This window comes from Mesoplodon densirostris, chromosome 18 (assembly GCF_025265405.1).
Source record: "Mesoplodon densirostris isolate mMesDen1 chromosome 18, mMesDen1 primary haplotype, whole genome shotgun sequence".
NCBI classification, from domain to species: Eukaryota; Metazoa; Chordata; class Mammalia; order Artiodactyla; family Ziphiidae; genus Mesoplodon; species Mesoplodon densirostris.
The window spans coordinates 18,206,792-18,227,453 of record NC_082678.1 but is presented as its reverse complement, the minus strand read 5'-3'; the positions used below and the strand labels follow the sequence as shown (position 1 = coordinate 18,227,453).

The 20,662-nt window shown below is 61.2% G+C and overlaps 2 protein-coding genes and 1 long non-coding RNA gene across 4 annotated transcripts in view; 2 read left to right on the top strand and 1 right to left on the bottom strand.

The window, feature by feature from the left end:
• The first annotated feature begins 1,033 nt into the window (after positions 1-1,033).
• Positions 1,034-3,458, top strand: LOC132478821 (uncharacterized). The gene is made up of 3 exons (XR_009530418.1): positions 1,034-1,312; positions 1,437-1,556; positions 2,419-3,458. It is a non-coding gene; the product is annotated as an uncharacterized LOC132478821 (long non-coding RNA).
• A 2,443-nt stretch (positions 3,459-5,901) lies between these two features.
• SPHK1 (sphingosine kinase 1) lies at positions 5,902-9,938 on the top strand. 2 transcript variants are annotated; one of them, XM_060082252.1, is made up of 6 exons: positions 5,902-5,982; positions 7,473-7,676; positions 8,007-8,159; positions 8,267-8,361; positions 8,442-8,557; positions 8,857-9,938. In XM_060082252.1, the coding sequence occupies exons 2-6, from the start codon at positions 7,667-7,669 to the stop codon at positions 9,656-9,658; spliced, it is 1,176 nt and encodes a 391-aa protein (XP_059938235.1). In that variant the 5' UTR covers positions 5,902-5,982; positions 7,473-7,666; the 3' UTR covers positions 9,659-9,938. The 2 variants fall into 2 exon arrangements, with proteins under 2 accessions (XP_059938235.1, XP_059938236.1); XM_060082253.1 differs by lacking the exon at positions 5,902-5,982 and adding an exon at positions 6,840-7,176 and having other exon boundaries at positions 7,453-7,676.
• A 924-nt stretch (positions 9,939-10,862) lies between these two features.
• Positions 10,863-20,662, bottom strand: part of UBE2O (ubiquitin conjugating enzyme E2 O) — a 60,272-nt gene continuing 50,472 nt past the window's right edge. Inside the window, exons 6-18 of the mRNA XM_060082250.1 lie at positions 20,373-20,516; positions 19,932-20,041; positions 19,645-19,795; positions 18,967-19,439; positions 18,437-18,591; positions 18,083-18,195; positions 17,861-17,989; positions 17,155-17,244; positions 15,666-16,362; positions 15,291-15,427; positions 13,401-13,604; positions 13,246-13,303; positions 10,863-13,100 (exon numbers count right to left, since the gene is read on the bottom strand). Coding sequence (XP_059938233.1) covers positions 12,430-13,100; positions 13,246-13,303; positions 13,401-13,604; positions 15,291-15,427; positions 15,666-16,362; positions 17,155-17,244; positions 17,861-17,989; positions 18,083-18,195; positions 18,437-18,591; positions 18,967-19,439; positions 19,645-19,795; positions 19,932-20,041; positions 20,373-20,516 — 3,132 coding nt within the window. The 3' untranslated portion in view covers positions 10,863-12,429. The remainder of the gene's footprint in view (positions 13,101-13,245; positions 13,304-13,400; positions 13,605-15,290; positions 15,428-15,665; positions 16,363-17,154; positions 17,245-17,860; positions 17,990-18,082; positions 18,196-18,436; positions 18,592-18,966; positions 19,440-19,644; positions 19,796-19,931; positions 20,042-20,372; positions 20,517-20,662) is intronic.

Genomic DNA, 20,662 nt, shown 5'->3' with positions numbered 1-20,662 from the left:
GTCAGTGCTTTCGGGCAATGAGCAAAAAGAACAACGAGCCGCTTTTGGAAATGGTTCTCCTGTTGGATCAGCACAGCATCACTCCCTTGGCTGCACAAAGCCTTGGGGGCACACGTGTGGAATGAGGTTACGGTGTCCCTTGCCCCGGGCCCCTCTCCTCGACCCCTGTCCAACCCATCCTGTATACTCATTACTTAAACTACCAAGGCTGTGTCTGAAAAGAAGCGAAGCCTTTGACCTTCAGGAGGTCAGCCTCCAGGAAAGGGGAATTTCTATTCTCAGGATGTGGTTAATGAGCATTGGGCAGGCAAGCCCACTCCAGGCTCCCTCTCTTTGCAGTTCGGCAAAGAAGCGCACGGGCCCTTCTTCTGCCTCCAGCAAATTGGCTTCTGCGGAGGAGGCCTGAGTGGCTGCACCGTTTGGATAAAAGACGAGAGAGGGACGCATCCCCAGGTGGCCACCAGGGGCCAGCAGGGCGCCTCGAAAGGGCGTTCCCAAGGCAGAGTGAGCATCTCCGGAGGGGGTGAGCTAGGACTTCACCTTTGCTCGGAGGAAGGGATCCATCGCAGGTACCAGGAAACCACCCTAGACCATTAGCGCAAATGCACTGTGTCCAGCCCGCTGTCTGTTTGCTTTGGGAACAACCCAAGGACATCGCTTAGCTTCAGAGAGATGTGAAAGTGGAAAACATTGCACAACAAAAAGCCCCCGGAAAACTGTGACACACCCATCCCCTCGGCCTGGACGCCAGGCTACTACCAGATAAAATCGGCTCAGCTCTCCTGCTGCTCGACCGACCCAGTAGAGGGGCCAGGCCCCTCTTCCCGCTTCCCAGAAGTTCTCCTTTTGGGAATCACCCAAAGCACCCAAAGCAGTTTGACACATGGCTGATGGCTTCTCTTCCCTTGCATGAGAACTTTCACCAGTTACACAGTGTCTCCGAACCAGTATAAGCCAGTATAAATGAGTAAGTGATTACAAAGCACAGTTGGGTGGGGTGGGGACTGGCTGCAGCTTCAGAAGGGGATCATCTCTCCCCTCACAAGTATCCAGGATGGGGGATTGGGCGCTAGAGACCAGGTCAGAGCCCATGCTGGGCCCAAACCAGAGCTGATGTCAGCGGGAGCCTGTGGAAGGTTCCTAAGCCACGGTTCTCCATGTGGCTGGCCTGGTCCAGCCTTACCACAGAGGACAGAAGTAGCTGGACTGTCGGGTCACGTGACAGGAGCTGAGCGGACCGCACACCCTGGGGTCAGCCCTTCCTGCCAGGCTGGAAATGGATGGGCTGCTCTCCTCCCCACCGCTTCCTCAGGTGAAAAGTCGTTTGCAAACCTATAATTACTATATTTAGTGAAGATGTCAATTCCTCTCTTTTGGGTAATTTGTTTTTTCCCTCCTGGGTAATTTTAAAAAATGGAAACCCGCTTTCTTTGCAGGGGCCTCTGCCGGATGAGTCAAAGACCAAAAAGTCTACAGAATCAGGTGTCGATGACCTCAGCAAGAGTGTTTTCGGTCCCACCACGACAAATGCTTATTTGGGGGAAACTAAGTTCCTGGTACGTGTTCAGTTGGTAGCACTGGGGAGGTGAGGAATGCTAGAACGAAGGTTCTGTAGCCAAGTAAGGACACGGTTCCCAGTCTTCTCCTACCCAACTGTGGTTAGCAAAATAACAGCCCCCCAAAGACGGCTGCGTCATAATCCTTGGGAGCCATGAGTATGTTACCTTATACGGCAAAAGGGATTTTGCAGATGCTATTAAGTTACGGCTCTTGAATGGGGAGATTATCCTGGGTTAGCCAGGTGGGGCCAATGTCATCACAGACAGGAGACCCTGTAAGAGGGAGGGAGACAGGTCAAAGTCAGAGATGTGACAGCAGAAGCAGAAGTCAGACAGAGACCTGAAGATGCTATACTGCCACCTTTGGAGGTGAAGGAAGGGGTCCTGAACCAAGGAATGCAGGTCTCTAGAAGCTAGAACAGGAAGACAGCACAGCCCTGTCAATCCGTTTTAAACTTCTGACCTTCATACTGCAGGATAATAAATTGGTGCAGCCATAGGAATCCAGTACACTAACACAAAACTTAGCTTTGTTCTTCCGAGGACTGGGGAATAAACGCATCTGCTCAGGATGCCAGAGATGCCATAAGCCAAGGTGTGAGGTAAGATCTGAAAGTCAAGGTAGCCGGGGCAGTGTGCAAGCCTGGGCAAAGCCACCCGGCAGCCAGCGCAGATATAAACAATTCCTCCCAACAGCGGAGACGGGCAGGTCCAGCTCCCAGACACCTTTCCTGAGACATCCACACAAGCGTGCACTGTTGTCCTCTTTGGGGACACCTAGTATTGTTAGATTTTTTAGTTTAAAATGGATACCTCCATTCACACGAGAGTCCTAATAACTTACTGGTTTTCCTCCCAGAGTAATTTGCTTTCGAAAAAGAACATGCCCAACAGAAGAGAATGCAGACCCTAAGAGAACAAATCTCAGCCAGATCTTTCACAAGGGAAGAGGGCCATGTGACGATGGAGGCAGAATCTGGGTGATGCATGTACAGGTCAAGGAACACCAAAGTTTGCCAGCCAACCACGAGAAGCTAGGAGAGCAGTCTGGAACAGGCTCCCCCTCACAGCCCTCAAAAGGAACCGACCCTACCAACATCTTAATCTTGGATTTCTTGAGAACAGTGACGCAGTAAACTTCTGTTAAGCCACCCAGTTTGCGGTACCTTTGTTGCAATGATCCCAGGAAACTAATACAAATGCCTTCAGATGCCGGGCAAGCAGCTGAAATGAGTGAAGTGGGTGAGGCTCGCAGGCTTCCACGGGGAGAGCTGTGCCCGCGAATTTCCCTGAAAGGGATGTGTCCCTCTCAGCAGGCCTGCAGGTGAAGGTGGGTGGCAGGCAGAGCCCAGAGGCCCAGAAGAGACTTTGGTTACCAGCGCTGGCGAGGACACCCGTGAGGAGAAGTAGGCCACGCAAGAGGTAGAGTTAAGCTCACTCCACCACACCCAGAGTGGCTGAACCGCTGCAGAGACAGAAACTCAGAACATTCCCTGCAAGCAGCCAAGAATCTTGTGTGACCAGTCTGCTCTCCTGGATGTCCATGTGTGGCACACTCCTCCACGCCCAGCCAGCCACCCTCAATGCCTGGCACGGTCACCAGGATCTCAGAATGGAAAACCACATCTGGGGCTGTCCCAGAACACAAGTCTTAAAAACAGTTTGCAGGACATCCCTGCAAACTGTGGTCCGGTGGTTAAGACTCCACGCTTCCAATGCAGGGGACAGGGGTTCGGTCCCTGGTCGGGGGACTAAGATCCCACATGCCGCGCAGCGCAGCCAAAACAACAACCAAAACCAACCAAACAAAAAAGATACATTAAAAAACCAACAACAACATAGTTTGCAGGGCTGGATACCTCCCTTCCCCTGCCCTTGCAGCCTCCCAGGCAGAAAGGACTTGAGGTCAAGGGAGGCCTCGAGGTCCTCCAGTTCAACTTGGGAGCTGAAAACCTCAGGAATGGGTGAGATGGCAGGAAGCCTCTCCTAATAAAAGCAAGTCATTTGCCATCTGGAGGCCTTGGCTCCAAGTTTCCAGAGAGCCGGGCCAGGCCCAGTGAATGCCTGCTTTCTTTCTTTGAAGAAGAAAAAAAAGGGGGGGGTTCTCAGGTGTGTCCACCTGGGAAGGCTGCCCTCAAGGAGGAAGGAGGGTGGCTGGGGGAGATGGAAAGGCAGTCTCTTTCACCTGGGAGACAGGTGTTACCTGCAGGTTGGCGATCAGCACAGATCAAGCCTGACTCCAGAGGCCCTTGGCCACAGCAGCTAGTTGCTTAATCAGAACCTGGATGATGAAGCCTGGAGAGGGCTTCGGGTTGCTTCCTCTTTCCCAGGGAGACCGAGCAGCTGGGTTACTGGGGCAGCTGTGGCAAGCAACCCACCCGGCCAACAGGTACTCAGATATCAGCTAGAAGCCTGGGGTCAGCTGGGCCTCTCAGCCTGGGGGTTGGGACCTGTGTTTGCTTCTCAGCTCTGCCGGGAACTGGTTCAGTGGCTTAGGCTAGACCCTTCACCTCTCAGGGTTTCAGTTCCCCGTTATCAAAAGGGGCACAGCATCTTACTCTTGCTCAATCTTGTCTCTTGGGCCAGGGATGCTGATGAGTGTTTCTGGAGATGAAATAAAGCTCTTTAGAGAGGGGCTGGAGGGCGGTGTGGGCCTGGAGGGAGGCAGCCTGGAGGGGGGAGGTGACGGACAAGAATGAGGAGGGCAGAGCAGGGATCGTGAGGGTGGGGGCGGGGGCGAGGCCGCTGGGAGGACAGAGGAGCCATTGTGCAGACTGGAACCGGGGCCAGAGGGCTCGGCCCTTCACCTCCCTCCCACTGGGCCCCCGGAGGCCGGATAATGAACCCAGCAGGCTGCTCCGCCTCCCTCGTCGCTCGGTTTCCAGTCAACCCCGCCCCCGCCCGGCCCCACGACCCCAGGGGCTCCAGCCCGGGGCGCTGGGAGGCGGAGGGACCCAGTGGCAGGTGGGCTTTCTCCCTGCGGACTCGTGCACAGCCAGGTCTTCCTTTCCCGAGGGCCTCAGTTTCCCACCAGACTCCAAGGTTTAAGGCAGCGGCTTTTCAGGACTGATGGAAGCGCCCTCCCGAGCGGGGGAGAAAGGGGAGGCTGCCCTGGCGGTCTCCGCAGCACCCTCCCTCCAAGACTGAGATCTCGGGGAGCACGCCGCCCGCGTCCCGCGTCCCGCGTCTTCCAGGCGCCAAAGCCCCGACTTTGACCGGAGTCCTGGCAGGAAGAGAAGGCAGGCGAAGGGGGAGGAGAGGGATCGAGCCCCGGCTCCCGCAAGGAGCCCCCTCCTCCCGCAGGCGCTTGAGTCCCCGCGTCGCGTGACCGCGGCACTGCGGCTGCAGCGCCGCGCTCCCCTCCTGGCGTCGGATTCCTGGGGGCTGCGGGTGGGGGCCTGTAGGTTCAACATCAGACCTCGGCGGACACCCGCCGCGGCCCTGCGAGAGGGCGATGCCACCCCGCCCCCGCTTCCTCTCCTGGTTCCTAGTTTCGCATAGAGTCTCGACCCGTGAAAGCGTCGCTGAGTCACCTTCCCGGAACACGCTCGGGACGCTCAGGACCCAGCCAGGGCTGCCCGGGGGCCACGCAAGACGGAGGTGGCCACCACCCGGACGCGTGCCAGGCCAACGCGTCCCACCAGCCTGTGCCTCCCCTCTACGTGGGGACGCTTGGGCCCCGCCCTCCTCCCCCCACCCCCAGGTGTTGGGAAACGGGGCCGGGCCGCCTGGGTCCTCTGTAAGAGGAGATGCGGCGGAGGCGCGCCCGAGTTACCGGGGCCGCAGAGCCCTGCCTCTTCTCGACTTGAGGGGATGGGAAGAGAGAGTTGTGAGCGAGTGTCGGTGGGGGCAGGTGTGGGCGCGTGAGCACTTTGCAGCCTGGGCCTGTACCAGCTCAGCCTCCTACAGCGGTTTGGTTTTTCCTAACTTTGGCCCTACCTGGTCAGGTCGCCAAGTCCGCCTTGGTAACTTCCTCCTCTGGGTCGCCGTCAACAACCCCCCAGGGAGTTTACTCGAGTTGGTTGCGGACAAGTTCAGCTCAGACACTTACTTGCCGGTGATATGTTTATCACACAAGCACCGATACACGAGTCCCGGGCCCGTTTGCATCTTCCCACTGAGCCAGTGGGGGCGGCGGAGGACACGCCCCCGATGCTTGGCTGCCCAATGCGGATGGGGACCCCTAGGCCTGTTTACACCGCCAAGCTCCTCTCGGGTGCGTGGGCCTGGATCGCCCGCTGCGGAGCAGCTTCTCTGGCCCAGGCGAGCCTCGATGTTGTCCTCTGCGAAAAGGATCCAACTTTTGAGGTTCTTGACAAGGATCCCTCCTCTGGACCGCATCTCCCCGCGCAGGTCGCCCGCCCTCCCCGGGACCGCTCGCCTGGCTGCCTCAGGCTCGGTGGCTGCGCTGCAGAGCTGCTTGGTCAGGAGGCTAAAAATAACTCTCTGGGGGAGAACTGGAGCGGCTGGAGAGACGCCCCGGCACGGAGCGGGGGGCACCCGGCGGGGCCTGGGCCTCGAAATCCGGGTGGGATGGGGCGGGGCGCGCGAAGCGGGCGCTGCTTGCCCGGAGCCGGCAGCGGGGCCAGTTCTGCCAGGAGACTCCGGGACGGAAAGTCGCAGCGTCCAGGGGCAGCCGAGGTCTGCCCGGAGCCCTGAGCCACGCGTGCCCAGAGTCCCACCCGGGGGCCGCTCCGACTTTGGGCGCCGAGGCGAGATCGCGTGGGGCCCGCGCCGCGGCCTGCTCTGCGCGTTCACCCTCGCGCGCCCGGGACGCTGCGCTCGCGGCGCGCCGCTCGTGGCCGGGCCTGGGGCTCCGCGCCTCGCCAACGGCCTCCACCTCTCCTGCCGGGCCGCGGCGCCGCCTTCCGCCGGTCGCCTACTACCAGCGTCCCGGGACCCAGCCAAAGGGCTGCGCGTGGCCGAGCCGTGGGCGCTGACCGTGCGGGGGGCGGCGCGGTGAGGCCAGGGACAGGTGGGCTCCAGCTGTGCCGGGCGCGGGGTCCTCCCCCGCAAACGCCGGGAGCGCGGGGCGTGGCCAGGCCCGGGGGCGAGGCACAGGTCCCTCCCCGAAGTTGAGACAAAAGTTTGAGGCTGGAGACAGCGAGGCCGTGCAGTCAGCATTTGCCCGGCGCTCCTGTTGTCCCTCAGATGCGAGGCTGAGCCCGGGACGAGCTGCGTTCAGCCCTAGGCCACTGTGGGGAACGGAGGTGGCGCTTCCCCAGCAAAGCGGACCGACTGGGTAGGGCTGGCCGCCCGCCCTGTCCTCTCGCCGTGCGTGGCTCCTGGGCGGTCGGGGGAACTGCCGTGCACCGCATGGCCTCCGCGCCCACTCGGCTCCGGCCGAGGGAGGCGGCGGCTGGCGGCCGGGCTCCGGCTCAGCTCTTGTGCGACTCCGGCGCTGCTCCCACGAGCGCTGCGCGCGGCGCCGCAGAGCCTGGTCCTTAGAGGCGCGCGAGGCGACTCCGGCCGCTCCGGAGCTCAGGGTAGAGGACAAGGCGACCCGGCTGTTTCGGGGCGGGGATCGCTCGCCCCGAACTTCGCGCCCTGAGATGTCCACTCACGTTCTGGGATTTTCACGCAACTGGACTCCCCTCCCCCTGGCAGCGCCCAGGGGGTGAGGACCTGATCCCCCGGAGAGAGCCACGGGGCTCTGACTCATCGTCGGGCCGGAACCCGAGGCCCCAGGAAAGAAAGCCCCTCAGGAAGAGACCCTTTGCCTCTGGGGGTGGGAGCTCAGTTCTAGGACGGGAGCGCCCTTGGTAGCACTGGACCTCGGCTATCTTGGATCTCTCGGAAAACTAGGCGATGCCGGAGGCGCGGCTCCCCGCGCGTGGTCCCAGGACCTAGCAGGGCGCCCCCCACCTCAGGGGGTCGCTGCGGACTCCACCAGCGCTGTCTCCTCTCCCTCAGATCCGGCAACCGCAGGGAATGACGCGGGTGCCCCTACAGCCCCGGCTCCGGGCGGGGAGGGCGAGCCCCACAGCCGGCACCAAGACGCCCGCCTGGGCAGCACCGATAAGGAGCTGAAGGCAGGAGCCGCCGCCGCGGACAGCGCCCCGACAGCGCCGGGGACCCCCTGGCAGCGGGGGCCACGGGTCGAGGTTATGGATGCAGGTTTGTGGGGGCCTGGCGGGGAAGGCCTGTAGGGGGATCCATTCTCTCCCTCGAGAGGAAGGTTGGCCCGAGTCAGCTGAACAAAAGAGGCTGGGGACGCCCGAGAGAAGCACTTTTCCCGACGAGACCAGAAGCGGGCCGAGCCTGAGCCAAGCCAAGCTGGCCGGGTGAGGAGCACGGGGCTTCCGCTGGAGCTCCCCACTGGAGGCCGCTGCCTCTGGTCAGACTGTTGGATCAGTTACCCGTGGGTTTCAGGCACAGCGTTTCCACCCCAGTGCCCCTGCTGTGATCGTCAGCCCCCTAGTGGCCGGTTCGGGTTTGTCTTTACAGCGGGCGGCTCCCGGAACCCGCTCCCAAGGCCCTGCCGAGTGCTGGTGCTGTTAAATCCGCGCGGGGGCAAGGGCAAAGCCCTGCAGCTCTTCCGGAGCCACGTGCAGCCCCTGCTGGCCCAGGCCGATGTCTCCTTCACGCTGACGCTCACTGGTGAGTGTCTCCCCGCGGGGGTGCAGGGAGCATCCCCAGCCAGGGAACCCCCACCCCCACCCCCCACCCCAGCCCCCGCCGTGATAACCGCGCTGGTCTCTCCGCAGAGCGGCGGAACCACGCCCGGGAGCTGGTGCGGGCGGAGGACCTGAGACGTTGGGACGCGCTGGTGGTCATGTCTGGAGACGGGTTGATGCATGAGGTGAGGCCCGCACCGGGAGGCTGGGCCTGGGTCGTGGGGGTGGGGTGCTTCCCAGGCTGAGGCCACCTGTGCTCCAACAGGTGGTGAACGGGCTCATGGAGCGGCCTGACTGGGAGACCGCCATCCAGAAGCCCCTGTGTAGCCTCCCAGCCGGCTCTGGCAATGCACTGGCCGCTTCTGTGAACCATTATGCCGGGTGAGAGCCCAGGGCCAGAGTGGGACTCAGTTTCCCCTCAGTGCCGCCCTACTGCCAGGCTTTCTTTTGTAAGTTACCATGCGCAGGGGTAACTTCCATGCCCTCTTTTCTGGAGCCTCGGCCCCTCCGTTCTGGGGCCCTCTCCGTGACTCCAGCTGCTGCCTCCACCTGCTCCATCTGTCACTCCTGCCAACTCCCTAGGGACTCAGTGTCACTTCGCCCACCCCAACTCCCCAGGAGGAGGAAGGGGAGGACATGTGAGGGCTCCTGCCCTCCCCATCTGACTTCTCCCTCTGCAGCTACGAGCAGGTGACTAATGAAGACCTCCTGACCAACTGCACACGGCTGCTGTGCCGCCGGCTGCTGGCGCCCATGGATCTGCTGTCCCTGCAGACAGCCTCCGGGCAGCGCCTCTTCTCCGTGCTCAGCCTGGCTTGGGGTTTCATCGCTGACGTGGATCTGGAGAGTGAGAAGTTTCGGCGCCTGGGTGAGGTGCGCTTCACTCTGGGCACCTTCCTGCGCCTGGCGGCCCTGCGCACCTACCAGGGCTCCCTGGCCTACCTCCCTGTAGAAACGGTGGTCTCCAAGATGCCCCCCTGCCCCGCTCGGGACCAGCAGGCCCAGCAGGGCCCTGTGGACGCCCACCTGGTGCCCCTGGAGGAGGCAGTGCCCTCCCACTGGACGGTGGTGCCGGAGCAGGACTTCGTGCTGGTGCTGGCACTGCTGCACTCACACCTGGGCAGTGAGATGTTTGCCGCACCCATGGGCCGCTGTGCGGCCGGCGCTATGCATTTGTTCTATGTGCGGGCAGGTGTGTCTCGAGCCACACTGCTGCGCCTCTTCCTGGCCATGGAGAAAGGCAGGCACATGGAGTGTGACTGTCCCCACTTGGTGTATGTGCCCGTGGTTGCTTTCCGCCTGGAACCCAAGGACAGGAAGGGTGTGTTTGCTGTGGACGGGGAACTGATGATCAGCGAGGCTGTGCAGGGCCAGGTGCACCCAAACTACTTCTGGATGGTCAGTGGCTGCAGGGAGTCCCCACCCTCTCTGGAGCCACAGGCCTCACCCAGCCGGAGGCCACCTCCAGAGGAGCACCTATGACTCCGCAGGCCTTGCCGTGCCTTAGTCTGTCTACTTGGTTTACTCTGAGCTTAGGCCCCTCCCTCCCTCCCTCCCTCCCTCCCCAGGGACTGGAGGGACTGTCCACAGCTCACTTGGCGGGTCGGGAGGAGGAGGAAGACTCCTGGAGAAGGCTGGGAAGGGTGGCTCTGCCCACCAAAGGCCAGGATGAGGTGCTGGGCTAGGAGCGTGGAGGCCACCGTGTTTTGTTTAGGGAGCCCCACCCCCTGAATCAAATCCAAATAAAGCGACATTCCCAGCCTACTGGTCTTATCCTAGGGGTTGGGGAGAGTGGGGTCTTGCTTCTTCCAGGGCTCTAGAATTTAACATGATGCCCAATGGTCCCTCCTGGATGGGGCAATGCACGGTACTGGCCCCTGGGAAGTCATTTTGGTGGTGGGCACTGGATCAGAGCTGGTCCCAGCTGCTTTTGTAGGGGTGGGGCCCTGCCCCAGTGATGATTATGCCACATCTGGCCTGGAACCAACTGCCTCTTCTCACAAGCGCAAGACTGAGGCTCAGAGCGAGTATGTCTTACCTAGGGCCACACGGCCAGCGAGTCTCAGCGAAAAGAGAAAATGTCTCCGAGTTAGGCGCACTGGGGAAAACTGGCAAGGAGCAACACAAGTCAAAATGGCAGGCAGCTGTCCCCTTTTTACAAGGAGTCCGTCACCCCTCCAGGGAGGAATCCAGGGCTCCCTCAGCCTCCCCTGCCGTCCTCCAGCCCATCCTTTTTGGGGAGTGGTGGGCAGGGGTTAAAAGGAAGCAGCAGGGAGGGGCAGATGCTACCCGCTCAAAGTGGGGAACCCTTTTGGCTTCAAGCCCAGGCCAGGTGCTGCCAAGTCAGCTCCCCCAGCATCTGGAAGGAGCTGAACCGGTGCAACTGGTCAGTCACGGGCTCCTGGGGACCACAGCTACTGCTGACGCACTGCTGAAAGGTGGCTCTTGAGGAAAAGGACACGGGCCCTGCTCGGAGGCGAGAGCACCGACCCACTGAACTTCTAGACCCTCATCTCCCGGCCCCCGTGAGTCCCCTGACAGGAAACACGGAGGCGCAGAAGCAGGCTGGGAGGGGAAAGTGCCACTGCCTCGAGCCTCCCCAGCAATAGGGATCTTTCCTTCCCCTGGGGAGGGTGTGTGAGGTGCCCCTGAGGGGAAGAAAGGCGACAGAGCCAGATGGATGGCAGAGGCAGGTTTAATGGTGCCACCTTGTCTTTTTTGTACATTGTAATGAGCCAAACAAAAAAAAAAATGCAAGTAAAAAAAAAGTTTAATCACACAGCACTTTATACAGGTATCTTAAGCAGTAGGCATTCACATCTCCACATGAACGACGCCCCGGGAAGCACAGCCCGGGCAGTCACTCTGGGTGACCCTCAAACAAGACACCGGCTCCGGCCCCGCCGTTCCCCGCGCTGCTGCCGCCGCCCACACGGTTGCGGCAGCTCAGGTGTGGAGCCAGCGTAAGGCGGACAAGACGCATCATGCTTTGGCTTCTTCTTTTGTCTTTTTTTTTTTTCTAGTAAGAGTTAATATCTTTGCTTTTGAGATTTCTTTTCTTTCCATCTTAAATAGTACATACATACACCAAAATTACATAGCTTCAATGTGCTCAACAGCATCCTATTCAACTGGAGCTTCACATTATCAAACGCTTAGAAAAATCTGTAAACCTCTGGGCCCGTCTCTGCGAGGGAGAAGCCTGCCGGGCGCCTCTCTCCCGCATTGAGCCTGCAGCTCGTAAGTGAAGGGCTGACAGGCCTCGCTCTCATCCTCCGGGAGAGGGGGCTGGCTCGCTGTGTTCAGGGAGCTACATGCCGCCCCCCAGCGTTAGCGTTTGACAGTGGGAGGGGCCCAGCCCACAGCAGAGGCCCTCGCACTTGCCCCGGCCTTGTCTGTGCTGCGGCCTCGGGGCCCCGGGACGGGGCTGAGCGCAAGGCCTTGAGGCCAGAGCTGCCATCCCCCCCGGCCCCGTGGCACAGGAAGAGCAAGGCACCTACAGCTGTTTCTTTCCCAGCAGCCCCCTGGTCCTCACTCCATGGCAGCGTGTGAGGCCACCACCTCTCCTGGGGGTCACCCTGAACCCAGCCTGGTCCCAACCTCTCTTAGAGAGCGACTTCAACAGGCCCGAAGGCTCTCCTGTGTAAATGGGCCAGAGCAGAGCCAGGAGTCTGTGACGGCAGCTACAACTCCCGAGGGAGAGTGTTGGTGCTGGGAGACGAGGGAGGAGGCGGTTGGTGGTGGCAGCAGGAGGGCCTGGGACACTAGGAAGCTACAGTGGGATGAAGAGGACAAAGGGGACCGGGGAACCGCTGGAGCAACCCACACTTCATGCAAGGCACGTCCACTCATCCCACGGGTCCGGTCCCGCGGGTCCGCACACACCTGGGCCCCGAGTTCTCCCGCGTCAGCCCCCACGAAAGGCCCACCTCCGACCTGAGGCGGAGATGGCGAGGGAGGAAGTGCTGGGACACCGTGCCTGGGGTGACAAGTGGAAAATCAGCAACAGGGTTCAGATTTTCTTTGCCACAGGGACCCCGCTTGCTGGAAGATTGCTTGGGAATAGAAATGGCAGCATCTCAAGAAACTTCCTGCACTTCAGCATCACTCATACTGGGGAGAAGAGGGCAATGGGCGGGGCTTGCACTGGGGACAGAGGAGGAAAGGGAAGAGGGGAGGTTCCAGGGGAGGGAGTGAGCAGGCAGCAGCTGGCCTCTCCCCGCAGCGACGCTCCTTCCTCCAGGGCTGGCTGACTACTTGTCCTCCACGCTCTCGGGCATGCCCGCCTCCATCAGAGCGGCCCGGAACTGAGTCAGGACCCCCCGGATGCTCTTGATGAAACCCTTAGAAAGCGGGAAGAGGGGGAAGCCGATGTCAGGGTAGCCACTCTTCTCAGGCAAGAAGCTCCGGTAGCTCTTTCTCCGCTTCTTTGGTTTGACACTGGGTGGCACTGAGGCGTCAGGCGCTGCCTCCGAAGTCTGGTCTGTGCGGTCCCTGCTGGCTGAGGCCGGGCCCTGCGCGCCGCCCTCCGAGTCTGAGCCCTGGGAGGCCTCTCCAGGGGCCAGCCCTCCGTCCTCAGGTTCTTCTCGGCTGTAGTCTGAGAGCTCGGCCACAGCTGGCGGCTCTGGCGAGCTACTGTCCTTGGGAAGCCCGTTGGGCAGCGCTTGGGCCCTCTCCAGCAGGGCGTGGGTTTCCAGCCAGGACTCAATGCGGTTCACCAGCCGCCAGCCGCCAGTACTGAAGTGCTGCCGGATCTCCTGCTCGAAGACCTCGGGCGGCCGCCGCACCAGCTGGGTCATGGACTGCACCACGCGGATGAGCGCCATCTCGTTGTAGCAGCGACTGTTCTCATAGCCCTCCTGTAGGCCGCGGTCGCTGTCAAAGCCGGCTTCGTTGTAGTACGGTTCATTCACCAGGATTAGACCTGCCGGAGGAGAAGCCCATCAGGCCCGCCCGATCTCAACCCCCGAGAGGAGGCCAGAGCTACAGACAGGAGGTGGGGGATGCAAAAGCCAGAGTCACTGTGCCCTCCGGCAGCCCTGTCACCCCCCCGGCCCCACCCACCGTACCTTGGATGGAGATGAGCACCTGGAGAAGGCTGGATTTGCTCGTCCACCTCTCTGTCCCCTAAAACACACACACAGTGCGATCGATTAACTCTGTCCCAGACACCTGTCCAGACTGGCCTCCCCCAGTCCTGACCAGGTGCCGGCACCGTACCCACCTTTCCAATCCAGGTGCCCAGTAGGCTGACGCACACCTTCCCATTGTCATACAGGTTGGGGTTCAGACGGCCACTGCACTGGGAGAGGTAGCAGAAGTGGGGGGGCACGGCTGGGTAGATGTTGGGGAGCTGGATGTCAAACAGGTAGAGGCCGTCCTCGTAGGGGGTGCGAGTGGGGCCCTTGATTAGGGCCGAGAAGAGGTCCTAGAGGAGGAGGGAGGGAGGGAGGGAAGGCTGAGGTTGGCGGCGGGCTTCCACATGGGGCACCTGGATGTGATCTCTTCCAGGGCTCTGTGCGGCTCCAGCAGGAGCAGCCCCCTGGGACTCCAGACACTGCCAGCAACAGAGAAGCTAAACGCAAACACCTCTGTGCAGACCTGCCTGGCATCTTTTAACTCCTGACACAAAAAGAATTTTCGAAGCCGGTTTGTATCCTACCAGGTTTTTTCCTTATAAATCATTACTTGTAAGTTGCATTCCTCAAAACAGCCCCCCACCCCCAGTGAAGCAAGCAACAATTACAACCCATCAGAAGATGAAAGAACATTCCAGGATGGCAAGGCTGCACTTGCTTTTAGGGAACTAGAAGGATGAGAGGAACTGAAGTCGGGGAAAACGCTGGGAGACCACTAGAAACTCAGGCTATAAGTCACCAAGGAGACTCTCCACAGACACCAGAGATCCACACTGACTGTCGGGGTTGGGGGGGACCATCGCCAGGGCAACGTGCCGGGTGAGCAATGAGCTGAGAGCCGGCTAGGGCCAAGGACTAGCTGGAGTGACGGAATCCTCTCGTGTACTTGGGACTGGAGCCACTCTGTGGGCCTCAAGATAACACACGATTTCCCTTTCCCTCTGAGTGAGATTTGGGTAGAAAGCAAACAAAAGAGTTCTTCCGTCAGCAGAGCTGAGATGGGCTGGAATTTTCAAAAGGAATTTCACTAAAACCCAAGGAAAACTAAAAGCATCATCAAGAACCTCGAGCAGCCCTGACCACGCACGCGCTCCTGGCCCTGCCCTGGGGTTTCTGGCCGCCTGCAGGCCCATTTCAACAGTGCCTCTCTTTGTGGTCCCTTTCCTCTGGCCCCTTCCTCCAGGCCTGGGCTGGAGCTGAGGCCTCACTTGGACCCAAATTCAGTGTCTTGCATGGTGCCTGGCACACAGCAAGGCCCAGTGAAGGTCTGCTGAACAAATAAGGTGGCATATGGACCACGCTCGCTCATTCCTGGAACAAACAAGGAGGCGCTCACACGCCTCCACCAGCATGACTCAAAACACGGGGCCCAGGTCACAAACAGAGAAGTGGCAAATGGAGTGTGACGTGGCCACGGGAGGCTATACTGTCCTGTAGCTAAAAAGCAATGACCTACATCAGTGTGAATCAACGTGGGTACGTCTGAAAAATTACCGTTGGCTGAAAAAAAAACAAGTTATAGATGATGTGTATGATGATGTGCTAATCGTGTAGAACAAATCCTACAAGATAGTCTGGTTTATGGCGATGCACGAACATGTAAACACAGAAGAAGATCACCTGGAAGGAGACCCATGAAACTGCTGAAGTCATGGCCCCTGGGGGCAGGGTGAGGATTGGTCAAAGACAACTATGACTTTTTCTAAAATGTTCTAATTTTTCAAAAAACGAGAGAAGAGTCAGGTGATCATTACAATCTTAAACTAACTTTTAAAAGGATGACCATCTGGTCAAGACACACGCGTGGGACTCCTGCCAGCCGTGTGGCTCCCCTGGTGGAGCCTGTCCTGCCTGGTAAGGAGTCCCTCAGGCCTGCAGGCCCAGGGGCCGAGGCTGCAGCCTCTCGGGCACCAGGCGCCCACACAGCACAGCCGCACCCGGTAGTCCCCAGGCCCGGCCCGCACCAGGCTACTTGCCATTCTGTCCTCGAAGGTCTTGACCATGATGCCGTCGGGCAGCGAGGTAGCCAGCAGGGCCATCTCCTTCCGCACCGTGCTGAAGAACTTCTTGGCTTCTGGAGGCTGGAACTCAATTTTCTTAAAAGAGTGATTTGCTAGAGGGGGAAAGAGAGTGGTCAGTTCCTCAGGGCGAGGCCTGGGAACTCCACCTGGAGGTGCGGCGGCCACTGGGAGCGCTCCCCCGACAGGTGGATGAACCCACATGCTCCCTGCCCTCCTCTCCTGGCATGGGGACTGGTGCCCAGGCCAGGGAAACGGCTCTCCAGCCCTGGGCGGCAGCCAGGGGCCAGCCACCTGGCCTCCAGATCTGGAACACACACGGGGCCAACTCACAGGGCGCGAACTCCAGCACCGAGAAGACCTCGCCCTTGGCGCTGGTGAAGGTGACCCCGGGCTTGCCGCCGCACTGCTGGCAGAGCACCGGGGTCTCGCTGGGCCACTCGGCCTTCACAGGTGACTGCCCCTCGGGCTTGTCCTCCTTGCGCTCCGTGTCTGGCACAGCCTCCATCTTCTCCTCCTCTGCGATGGCCACGTTGTCCAGGGTCTTCTTGAGGTTTTCCTGCAGCTTCTTGATGTCGTCCAGAAACTTCTTCTCCCGCGTCGGCTTCTCCGGCTCCGCCGTGGGGGAGGTGGGCGAGCCCGTCAGAAGCTGCTCCACGGTCATGTTCTTGAGGCTCTCCAGGATCTTGATGGCCTCTTTCAACTCCCGGAAGCTCTTCGGGGGCCCATCCTTGCCAGCCTTCTCCATCAGCCCAGCCACAGGGGTGGCCATGGCCACGGCTCCCTGGATGGCGGCCGTGGCGGCCTCCTCGCTGATCACCACTCCCTTGTCCTCCTCGGGGGCCACTGGCTGCTCGGTGGCTGGGATGGGGGGCTCCTCTATTTTGGGGTGCTCGTCCTCCACCAGCCCATTGTCCGTCTCCCAGCTGTCACTGTCGTCCTCCCACTCATCCGAGGACGCCCCACTGGTGCTGCCTTCTACCGAGTCATAGTCTGACTCCTCGATCTCAGACTCGATGTTGTACAGGTGCTGGTGGGGGGAGACGGGGCGCGGGCCATTCAGGGGCGCTCTGCCAGGACCCCAACCCTCAGAGCTGATAGTGACTGGGCGCCCTGAGGCCTCGGCAGCCACGCCACCCTTCCCCCCTTTCCTGCTCTGGCCTCCGCAGTTGGGCCTCTGTGCTTCTTGGTCCCTAGGCCCCTGAGAGGCACCTCCGCTGCCCCAGCCCCACCCATGGGCCCAAGGCCCAGCCAAGGCCTGTTCCAGCCTCCTTGCCGCTGAGTGCACTTGGTCAGCAGGGCCGTGTCACACCCTGTTCCCCCCACCCTGAATGGCCTCCTGGACGAGAGGTGAGCCCCTCCTCCACCCCACGTTGGTGCCAGGAGAGGGGAGCTGGGGTGTGAGCATCAGCTCAAACAAGGGAGCAAAGAAACAGCATCAAAAACAGCCCTGCCACTCAGAACCCATCTGCTTTCTCTCCCTGATCTGTGAAAGTTGTCCTAGAAGTGTTGGTGCGAAAGCTCTAATTTCTTAAAGGAAGCAACCTGTGTTTTCTTAGCACAGTGAATGGGGATCCAGGCAGATCTGGGAGGTCTGTGAAAATCTACACACGACTGGCAATCCAGCTGTAGACTGGCAATCCGGCTGTAGGCTGCCTCTCTGCTTTCCCGACTCTCTCGCCCCGGGGCTCTGGGTGTAATACTGCCTTTCCTTTCCCTGAGACCTTACTCCCCCAAAGCAGACTCCCTGGCCAGGAAGATCTGAGCTCCCGGCCTGGCTGCCACGGTCTGGAGCTGCGAGGTGGACTCTGCAGGGGCTCACCTGGGGCAGGATGATGGTCTTGGAGTTATCAGCCCACACCACCTCCACCTTGCTGCTGATGTCCACGCGGGCCACCTGGCCGACCGACGGCTGCAGGGCAAATGGGACAGGGTCAAAGGTGCAGCTCCCCAAGGGTGAGGGCAGGGGCAAGGCCATGAGAACAGAAGGGATGTGGGCACCAGCCAGAGACCACCGTGAGTAACTCGAGCACAGGACCCTTTGGTTGAAACACCCCCAATGCTCACCATCCACTGAGCCCCCCACTCACTCCCTTCCTGCTCGCAGCATCCTGGTCTCTCCGGGCTTCCAGCCTCGGGACTCTCGTCCCCACTCTTCCTCTGCCTGGAATCTGCCCAACCCCACCCTGTGTCCCCACCTGTGCTCCAGGGCCCAGCTCAGACGCCACCTCCCCAGGCCTCTCCTGTGCTCCTGTAGCACCTGACATCACGCTCGTGGCGCGGAGGACACGAATGGGCTTCTCTAATAGGCCCAGGGAGCAGCTGTGTGAACGAGGCCTGAGCCCGGCAGGTAGGTGAGTCCCCGTGCAGGTGCTCGGACTGAGCGGCCCCGCTGCCGGCAGCTGCTCTCCTGGGGAAGGCGCTTGGGGCGGACACGCAGCCCAAAGGACTTGCAGGTCTCGGCTCCTGGTGCCACCTGGTGGCACCATCAGGTACTGCAGCTGCCACACAGGCCAGGGTGCACGTACCTCATCCTCCCTGTGAGGCCCTCCATCCTCAGTGTTGCCGATGCGGATAACGATATCGGTCGTGCGGAACCGAAAGTCAGGGTGATCGGCAATGTCGTAGACGCTCACATCTTCCTCCTCTCCAATCAGCTGGGGAGGGATGGGTGGTCGTGAGCCCAGGGGCCCTACATCCAGCCCACCAGAGCCCACCCTGAAGGAGACGTGGGGGCAGCACCCGCTCACCTCCACGTCGTCCCCACTCGGCCGCAGCTTGAACCACTTCACCATGCAGGTGCGGCCCACGTGGTCCCCAGACTGCACCACGCCGTAGACAGCGGGGTCCGGACAGCTCTGGACTAGGGACCCAGCGGTGGGGGGGAGGGGGGCATGACTAGCTAAGGCGCCCTGGTGGTGCCACCTGCCACCCACCCACCCACTGCACGTCAACCACAACGGGGCCCAGAACCCACTGCTTCCCTGGCTCGGTCAGTGCAGGCCAGAAAGGCTCCCCGAGTCTTCAGAAGAGTGACCACCAAGGGGAGTGTCCTTGATGCCCAGACCCCTCGCCCCTTCTTCCCAAGCCCCACCCGGCGCTACCTCGCTTGTCCACCACGAAGTCTCCAGGGCAGAACTCGTTGTTGTCCAGGTGGTGCACAGGGAAGAGGTCGTTGGAGCGGACGTTGCACTCCACGGAGCCGTCCTGCCACATCACGTCTGCTGAGGTCATCGTGGTCACCACCTCCACCGCCACCCTGCAGGGCAGGACCAGTGAGGAAAGGGCAGCTACGCTCTCTACCCACCGCCCCACCCCACGGGCTTCGTAAACTGAAACCCTGAGCATCAGGCAGCAGGGAAGAAACAGTCTCCCCGCCAGGCATCTCCTCCGGGAAGGGGCCCCTGTCCCGCCCTCTCCCACTCCCAGATCCCTCCTTCCCACCCGGCCAACCCCAGGCACCTACGTCATCTTGGCTGGGCACCTCTGAGCCTTCACGGGGCCTGCAGACCGCGAGTGCGCCCATGTGCACGTGAGCCTGGGTGTGCATGCATGTGGGAGCGGGGCGGGGGCAGGAGGGGAGGGTCTCAGGCTGGGCACCCGGCCGGGAAAGGGAGGGTGCCCCTGAGTTTACCTGTCCCCCGGCTTGAAGTCACGAGTGATCTTATTCTTCTTCCTCTTGTGTTTCCGCTTTAAGTTCTTGATGGACAAGGGGATGCTCTTCTTGCGACCTGTGCCGCTGCCGCTCTGGGAGGAGGTGGTGGAGCTGGCGGAGGAGGTCACCGAGCTGCTGTCGTCCGTGTCGTCGGCGGCCTCGTCATCGGCGTCCTGCTCGGCCGAGTGCAGCCGGTCATCCCCGCCCTCCTTCAGCAGGAAGGGGGGCAGCTGCTCGCCCCCCTCGTGGGCCTCCTCGGGGCCCTCGTCCTGCATCTCCACGGGGCTGGCAGACCCATCAGGCGTCTCCTCGGGGCTGGCGGACCCTGCTGTGCCCTTGGCTTTGGCCGCCCCCTTCTTGCCTGTGTCCTCCACGGAGTGGTCCCTGGAGCACTGGGAGTCCGGGGACCAGGACATGATCCTCACAACCTGGTTCCTGAGGAGGCGCTTCACCTGCAGGGACAGAATAGGGAGAGCCGGCTGACGCGGCCGGGCCCCAGGCAGCTCGGTCTGAGGGGTGACAGCTGTACACACCTAGCTGGCCTGCAAGGGTCATCAGGGCTGCCCCCCAAGGCCTAAAGCACAGACCTTCCTGCTGTGGAAATGGCTCAAGGCCAGTTCCTCAAACGCCCGCCAAGCCCCAGCCCCAAGGACATACCTTCTTGGCCATAGAGCCCTCCCCCTGGGCGCAGTGTTTTTCTGGACATTCACAGGCAATCTTGGCCGGCTCTACCTTGGCTGGGAAGACATACAGACAGCGCTCCCCGAGCTGCCGCTGAGCATGGTCAAAGCATCCGAGACGCTTCACCCTGGGAGGGGAGGGAGGAGAGGCAGGGGCTGGGCCAGGGGGTTCTCAGCCCCACGCACCTGTGCCCGCGGCCCAGAGACTTGCTTGGGGACCGCCCCTGGGGGCGCTGGAGCGGGTGGCGCGCTGGAGCCGCTCACCTGCCTAGGTTTTCCTGGGTGATGACAGAGGGCGGGGGGCTGACGCTGTCCGTGCCCCCTGGACAGAAGCTCTTGGTAATCCACGTGACCTTCAGCTCCACAACCTGCACCTGGGGGTGGCGGGCAGGACAGGGCCACAGTCAGCAGGCTCTAACGCCCTCTCTTTAAGCAGCTGTCCGGAGCCCACCTGCCCCCAGAGCAGGAAGCAGGTCCTCATCACAGTGTAGCACCAAGTTTGGACACCCCCAGAACAGGCCCACCCCAGGGGCCACTCACTGCGGCCTCCTCACCTCCAGTCAGGGCCCAGAGGACCTGCCACTCACCACCCTCCCACCTTGCTCGGCCCGGGTTCCCTTGGTTCTCAGAGCAGCCCCACCCCAGGTGAGGCAGGGTGGGCGGGAGATCCAGGGCCTCACCCCCCTGTCCTGCCCCCACCCCTACCTCTTCGACCAACACGCGGAACTTGCTCTTGGTGCTGAGCACGGGCTTGACCCCTGACAACCACTGGACACTGGAGAAGATCTTGGCAGGGCCAATGAGCACCTGGCCTGGGTAGAAGCCGTAGGAATCATCAAAGAAGAGACCCTGCAGGATTTGGGGCCAGAGAAAAGTCCCCGTGAGCACTGCCTCCTCAGGGGAGGGCGCTCTCCACACCCGCACCCCCTGCTCTGTGCCTGGCTCCTGCTGGCCCCAACCTCCACGCTCCACAGCCCCTAAGGCTCCAGAGTAGC